General features: G+C 39.8%; 1 protein-coding gene across 1 annotated transcript; it reads right to left on the reverse strand.

Annotated features, from left to right (window-relative positions):
* Nucleotides 1-224: 224 nt before the first annotated feature.
* Nucleotides 225-6,769, reverse strand: LOC121711963. Its single transcript, XM_042095861.1, has 16 exons — nucleotides 6,682-6,769; nucleotides 6,395-6,585; nucleotides 6,127-6,208; nucleotides 5,819-5,956; nucleotides 5,547-5,596; nucleotides 5,149-5,318; nucleotides 4,924-5,012; nucleotides 4,324-4,509; nucleotides 3,597-3,749; nucleotides 3,202-3,465; nucleotides 2,863-3,049; nucleotides 2,655-2,744; nucleotides 2,261-2,514; nucleotides 619-684; nucleotides 429-499; nucleotides 225-288 (listed from the first exon to the last, which is right to left on the reverse strand). The coding sequence occupies exons 3-16, from the start codon at nucleotides 6,166-6,168 to the stop codon at nucleotides 225-227; spliced, it is 1,824 nt and encodes a 607-aa protein (XP_041951795.1). The 5' UTR covers nucleotides 6,169-6,208; nucleotides 6,395-6,585; nucleotides 6,682-6,769.
* Between the last annotated feature and the right edge of the window lie 578 nt (nucleotides 6,770-7,347).

Here is a 7,347-nt window from a genome sequence, read left to right on the forward strand (position 1 = left end):
TATTCTCAGGCTTTTGTGGCTTTGGCTTTGGATGCTGCACATTTTGCTGGCTTGGCACTGCAGAATGAGGCATGTTTGCCTGCATTGGCTCTTTAAGATGGGGCACATTTTGATAGCTTGGCACTGCAAAATGAGACATGTTTGCCTGCATTGGCTCTTTAAGATGGGGCACATTTTGCTGGCTTGGCACTGCAGAATGAGGCATGTTTGCCTGCATTGGCTCTTTAAGATGGGGCACATTTTGCTGGCTTGGCACTGCAGAATGAGGCATGTTTGCCTGCATTGGCTCTTTAAGATGGGGCACATTTTGATAGCTTGGCACTGCAAAATGAGACATGTTTGCCTGCATTGGCTCTTTAAGATGAGGCACATTTTGATAGCTTGGCACTGCAGGATGTGGCACTTTCACAGCCTCTTTATGTCTTTGCTGTTCCTGCTGTTTGTTCTGCTGTGCCAGTGGCTGTCCAGTTTTTCCCTGATCCTCATGTTTACCATTCATCTAAGATGGGTCTTTGTCTTTGTTATTCAGATGTAGGCTAATGTATTAATCATAATCAAAGCATCGTAACAAATTGAAATATAAACTTATGATCAAGTTAGCCATTTAGTCGCCCTCACCTGAGGTTCATTGGAGTCTCCAAAATTATGAGTCTCATACACCATTTCACAGTATTGTTCGTGGATCTGGGGAACAATAATAATTTTAAAAAAACTACAGTCAATAGTTTAATAAAACACTGTGATAGCAAATGGTGTTATGAATGCATTAGAAAACACCATCAGTACATTAATAAGGGAGCAGTTGGCTATAATCAAAGTAAACTGCTTTTTTCGCCACTGAAAAGATGCCATTAAGTGTCACCAAACATAGACAGGATCCCTATGGAGTCACACATGTGCCTGTTTAGTTATGTAGATGTAAACACACTGTTATGAGTGTTTGTATGAGACATTAGTCTATGCCATGGGTTCCCAAACTCCATCAACGTGGGCCTCCCCTCTGAAAACAGTGACACCTCCACGCAACGCAATGCAATGATTTTTCATCATATTTTCAACGTTTGGCTTTGTTACCCATATCAGGCTCGGGCCATGCAGCGATAAAATGTGACCAATTTGTCCATTTTAAGTTAGCTATCAGAACATCACATATTACCGTCACATATGTCCAACCTCTTTTTTTATTTTACCTTTATTTAACCAGGCAGATCATTAAGAACAAGTTCTTATTTACAGTGATGGCCTGACAAGAAGAAAACAATTGATTGAGAGGAGGGTTAGATGGAGGGGAGTGCAGGAATCTGTGAGAAGTGGTGATTGTGTATCTGTCACTTAATATTCATTTCTATACAAACCAAGGCGGCGGATTCCTAAAGAAACGCAAGCACCCACACCATAAGTTTATCTAAATTAGCTATGTACCAAAAAATACATTTTACCGTGACTCGAAGAGCTGTATACAGTGTTTGTTGTAAGGCTGCGTGTACAAATCCGCTTGGAGCTCAAGCTCCAAGCTGCAAGTTACCGTTCACTGGTAACTTGCAGCTAGCTCGGCTGGCGGCACTGTTGCTAAATTACGTTATGAAGTTTGGCACAATACATTCTCACTCAGGATAGGGATCAATAATACTTTCCACTATCCCAAAGATTTAGTATACATCTCTTCTATGATTTATTTCGATTTTATAATGTTGACAATGACATAATCATTGAAAAAAACATAGATAGTTCTAATATGAAATAAACGTTTTTCCTTCTTTTTTGAATCAACCTTCCGCGCCTCCCCTCAAATTATTTGGCGCCCCCCCAGGGGATGCGCGCTCCACAGTTTGGGAACCTCTGGTCTATGCTAAGATCAACTAATTTAGCTAGTTCTATATTGGACGGATTTTCATAATTTGTTTAGTCCCTAATGAAGGTATCTACAGACAGTGGGGCTCAGGTTAACAAATACTGGAATTTCCCTTTAACAAATCAAGTCAATTACTTTATCATTCTGGCAGACTGAGAGTAATACACACACATCCTTTTTAAAATTGTCAATTGCAGTTTACTATACTCCACCATGCCCATGGATAACTTTTGTTTTGTCAATTTATTCCTGTCCTATACCTTGGCTCAATGAACTATTTTCATATATTATGCTTGATGTATAAGCATTGATACATATTGACGGGTAAACCTATAAATGACCAGTCAAGACGAGACCAGACTTTTAAGTCATTGTGCCTCAATTGTGCCATTGGGACAGCATTCCTTCCGGTACAGCTGATGGATGCCAAGAATCAGGTAGCAAGCCTTCCTCCATCATGTCACATTTGCTATCAGGTGTAGCAGTCTTGAACTCCTTGAGACGATCCTCAAACTCCTCCTGGCTTAAATACTTATTACTCTGTTTGAGGTTCCCATACAGCAGTTTTTGTGAGGCACTGTGTAGGAGTTGGCTGAGAGTTGACAGGGATAGGATAGCAGGGGCTTTTACTTCTGCACTTATTTTACTGCCTGAATGTGAGGCTTGATGAACAGAGAGTGAACAATAATCACTTACAGACAAACATAAGTGAGCTATTTTGGTGTTACCATGATCTCATAAGTCATGTTGGAAATATAAGATATTATAATGATGTTGCTCAAGCTCTGAGGCACTTCACTAACCTTTTTAGCAGCATCTTGGCTCTTCAGAATCTTGCCATCACGAATGCCTGTCTTATGCTGAGAGGAAGTGCCCTCCAATGAAGACACTTCTATAACCAGATATATAAAAGGCTTGAGTCATCCTACTTCATTCTACGATTCACCAAAATAAACAAAAAACAGAAAACCATGAGACATATTTTTATAAACGACTTGCCACAATCATACCTGAGGTCACAACCCTGCTGTTCTGTTGAGTACAGTCCTTAAGGCAACCAGACAGTGCATTTGTCTCCTTTGGTGTGTTATTCAAAGGAACATCCTCAGGAGCATCAAGGCCAGTGTCAGTATGGCGCATGTTATTCCCAATACAGGAGCAGCCTCTGTATTTAGCTGTAGACATTTCTTTATGATCCTAGCAAAGAAGAAAGGATTCTTCACGTTATGCCAGTTTCTTAAATGTTTTTGATTTTAGCAGCTATATATTCTGCAGACCATAATGTGTCTATTTTGAGTGGTAATGTAACTAGAATCTCTAATAAGACATTTCACATCAGACATTCCTACCCGGAGGACTGGAGAGGACAGTCTTGCACCAAGTGACAGCAGTGTGGAGACCTCCACCTCCAAAAGAGCAGATGCCTTGGCAGCGTCATTGGTCTCAGAGAGTTTAAGAACATCTTCAGTTTTGACCAAAGTGCAGTTAACTGCATGCTGCAAGTGCATCTCGGTGTTCTCCTGGTGAGACTCCAGTTGCTCTGTGGCGGGGGACGGCTCTGTGACCTCCAGTTTCATTGCATGGGCTTTCATCTCACTATGTATGTCAGCATCCTTTTTATAGATCAAACAGGAAAAAGGAAAGAAACAATGAACAATGAATGAAACACTGATATAGAAAGACACTATGGTATTATTAAACTATGGCACTATGAATTCTGTACTGACTGTAGAAACAAAATTACCAGTATGGCTTCTGAATATGGTTCAGCTTCATTTGAAAGCAGTCCAGATGTCTCCATAATCTCAATTTTGGTGCCAATGTCAGCTCTCTCAAGATGCTCAAGAGCATCTTTACTTTCATTAGAAGCGGCAATGTCTTCATGCTGATAGGTTGGCTATATAGAGAAATACCAATTGTTAATAAATCCCTGACTGACATAAACAATAACTGGAATTTAAGTTTCTCTTAGATATAAAAAAAAAAAGCACATAGGCCTACGCCTCAATGTTTATCCTGAGTTGATTCAACAATCCAATTCAATAATCTATCAACTACTCTGTTGGTTATTATACATGCCAAATGTGTGAATATATCAGTACTACATAGAGACAAACAAATGTCCAACATGTTCACTTATCCTTATCCTCCGCTCTTATCCTTTATCCTGCCAAGATACACAAGTAAAACTAGATGAAAAGGTGTTGACAACAACAGTGTTTCCCATACACTGACTTATTGGTGGCGGCCCACCACAATATCAACACTGACCACCACACAATGATTTTCCAGGTTGTACTAAATTGTGCTTAAATCTGGTTAGCATCATAACCACGCTGTGCTAATTTGTTTAAAAACTTTTGCATCCAAGTTAATTCTGCAAACCAACCACCACAAATGGAATTGAATTCTTAGGGAAACACTGCAACAACTAAACCACGTGATAAGGTGAGCATATTCTTTGCAGTTACAGTAGATGTGACTGCTTCAGGAGCAGGCAAAAGCTGTGGTGTATCCATTCTCTCTTGATCGCCCGGGTACTTCAGTAGCCCAGACATATCCACAGGGTCATGCATCAAACCCTTTGTCTCTATGTGGCTCCCTTCCTCTCCAGCTGCGCTCAGTGGAGGATTTGTCTCAGTGAGAATATCGTTGGACTGAATGAAGAGAAAACATGCCACATTGATAAGTACCATTTAGCTTTACCATGGGTGAGATTAATTTTTTTCTTCATTTATTATACAGGAACATTACAATTACAGTTAAACAGGTCTGACCGAGTTAAAACTGGACCGAGTATGGCGCACTCCACTTTCAACATTCGATTATAATAATATTATAATTAGTTTTTAATACAACCCCGTACACCAGCGTCAAACTTTGCCACCGCTGCCGGGTCGATTGCGATTCAGTTCTGTTTTTGTCGCCACCTCTCAAAAAAACCCCCATTGTTTATCCTATGCTTGTCAGTCAAACATTTTGGCACTGATGTGCGTTGCAAGTAAAAATTTGCAGTACAAGTAATACAATTTGACATAAGGCTGGACTCAAGATGATACTTCTTCACAAACCTGCTCAGCTGCCTCTCTGAATGTTTTGACATAATCATTATGGATTTTTGTGCACATCTCTGTGTCACAACCCTCAAATGAAAACAATCCTATGGGAAAAAAAATTGTATGAAAAGTTAACATTGTATAAGCCTATTTGCTGACTTCCAGAAAGAAAGGCTAATTTGATGAAAGATAATGTTGATTCACAATGTAAAAGCTGGAATCCTAAAAGTAACGGCATACCTGTTGATGTCTGGGCTGAGCTACTCCTCATAGATGATCTTCTCAATGTGCTGTCATGACAGAGCTGCACCTCCTTGCCCTTACTCAGGTCCATGGTTACCTTCTTAGGTTGACCAACAACTCTCTCCAGATGAGAGCCACTGGATTTAACCAGGTCCTTAAGACCATAGCTGGAGATAATAATGGTAATTTTACTAATGTTAAAAATGACTGATATTTAGCACACACTTTTATCCAAAGTGACACAGACTTGCAATGGCGGGAATCAAACCCGGGTCAACCGTTTGTCAGTCGGTGACATCACTGCTGCTTCACCAATGATTACATGTGAGTAAACTATTTGATTGATGTCAACAAGCTTTTGAAAGATTATACATAGTGAAAAACATGAACAGTACCTCTCATTATCAGCCTTAGTCACATCCAACTTTGAAGCCAGAATACATTCCTGAAGAGAGATGTTAGGTTCAAAAAGAGAAGTTGACTGCCTTTATCCAAAATGACACAAACTCGCAACTTGTGGGTTCAGGAATTGAGCTCGGGCAGATTGATGTCAGATGGTGACATTACTGTACACGCCCACATAACCCTACAACGATTTCTCAGCTAATTGAAATTGCAGAGTTGGATTATTATTTTTTTTTAAAAACAAATAAACAAAAAATGTCACCTTGCCAAGAGATTGCAATTTCTCCTGCAGGCGGGATGTAGTGGTCATAGTGGTCTCTATGTGTTGAACCATTTGGCAGAACAACTCTCTATCACGACTGGATGACTGGATGTGTTTTCCATAACTTCTGATTGAATCCTTCAGGTTAAAACAGAATAAACACTATCTAAATTAAACAATATTTAACAGTGAATGAATTTGTCTACCAACCTACAGAGATAGTCATTCTACAATATCAGACATCAGTCATTCATTCATTAACAGTAATTGTGACAAATTACATTTTGTTTGACATTGATAAGGTGTACCTGTTTTTGCTCAAATTTGAGTCTGATATGATCCATTTGCATTTGGATAACTTCATCATTCAATCCATGTTCTTTAAGGTATCTGCCAGTGTAGGAATGAATAGTTAATACGTATAATTATATATTCCCTTGCGTACCATGTACTATTGATTAGAAAACCAAGAGAATGAGCAGGACTGAGCAGCGGCCATATTTTGTACCACTTTGCGGTACATCTAGTTATATATTTATTTGCATACCATGTACTATTGATTAGAAAACCACTAGCCTTTTCTGCCTGGCAAGCAGACAGAGTTGGGCCTCTGTCTTCTCCCTCTGAGATTGCTCTACTGTCTAGAGAACTCTGCTCCAGCAGTTAGCATCCGACTCTTTGTCAGCAACCGTCTTCTGCAGCATGATGAGGTCCAGAAATAAGTCATTTTCATTCCTGGTAGGACAGCCGATAGGCACTACCTTCCTCTGCGGAGAGAGGTTTGAGTAGTTAGGTTTACTGTTTTTTTCTAATTTGCCATATGCACGTGTATGAAGAAGATGTATCAGAGGGTTCTTTGAAACCTCATTAACTGGACAGTGCTGATCCAGAAGTCCTGGTCTCCGCTGCCCAAAGTCTATGTCATGAGCATCACTTTCCTGCTCAGATTTTGGCACCAGTGGTGTATAAAGAGACCAGAGGCTGATAAGGACAAAGTGTCTGCAAAATACCCATAACATAACCATAACAGTTTTTAAATCCATCGAAGAACACCCAGTAGACACCCTACTTTGAAGAAATACTTTGGCCACCCACTGACAGCCATGTTTTCTTTAGATCAGGTCAGCAGTGTTTTTTTTTTTTTTTTTTTGCTTGTTTTTTTCTTTGGGGGGGGGGGGGGGAGGGTCTTAAATTTCTCATATTAAAAGACTTTGAGGGGTTTAGTTTAGATTCAAATTGACTGAAGTAAAGAATAAAGGTAAGGGGTGGCACAAAATATCAAAACAGCAATTCTTGTTGTGATACACTGGTGCCAAATATCAATATTTTAACTAAACTGTAAAAATTGTACCGCCTTAAGACTCTCTAACAAAATAGAGCGCTGTGATTGGATGACGTCCACGGCATCAGCCAATAGAAATCCCTATGGTTTGATACTAGACGTACAGGCTGAGCAAATTAATTTGCTGCTGCTAGGGTGCGTCTAGATTTCTAGGCTAGATTATTTTAGCAACACCCTAGCAACCAAC

The sequence above is a fragment of the Alosa sapidissima genome, chromosome 6, assembly GCF_018492685.1.
Source record: "Alosa sapidissima isolate fAloSap1 chromosome 6, fAloSap1.pri, whole genome shotgun sequence".
Classification (NCBI taxonomy): Eukaryota; Metazoa; Chordata; class Actinopteri; order Clupeiformes; family Clupeidae; genus Alosa; species Alosa sapidissima.

Bases quoted from the DNA above. Each gene is read 5' to 3' on its own strand.
- LOC121711963 (XM_042095861.1), bottom strand. From the start codon at position 6,168: ATGCAAATGGATCATATCAGACTCAAATTTGAGCAAAAACAG. The intron at 2,745-2,862 runs GTATGATTGTGG...ATCTGGTTATAG, and splicing joins CAGCAGGGTTGTGACCTCAG to AAGTGTCTTCATTGGAGGGC. The intron at 2,515-2,654 runs TTAGTGAAGTGC...CTGTTCATCAAG, and splicing joins CCAAGATGCTGCTAAAAAGG to CCTCACATTCAGGCAGTAAA.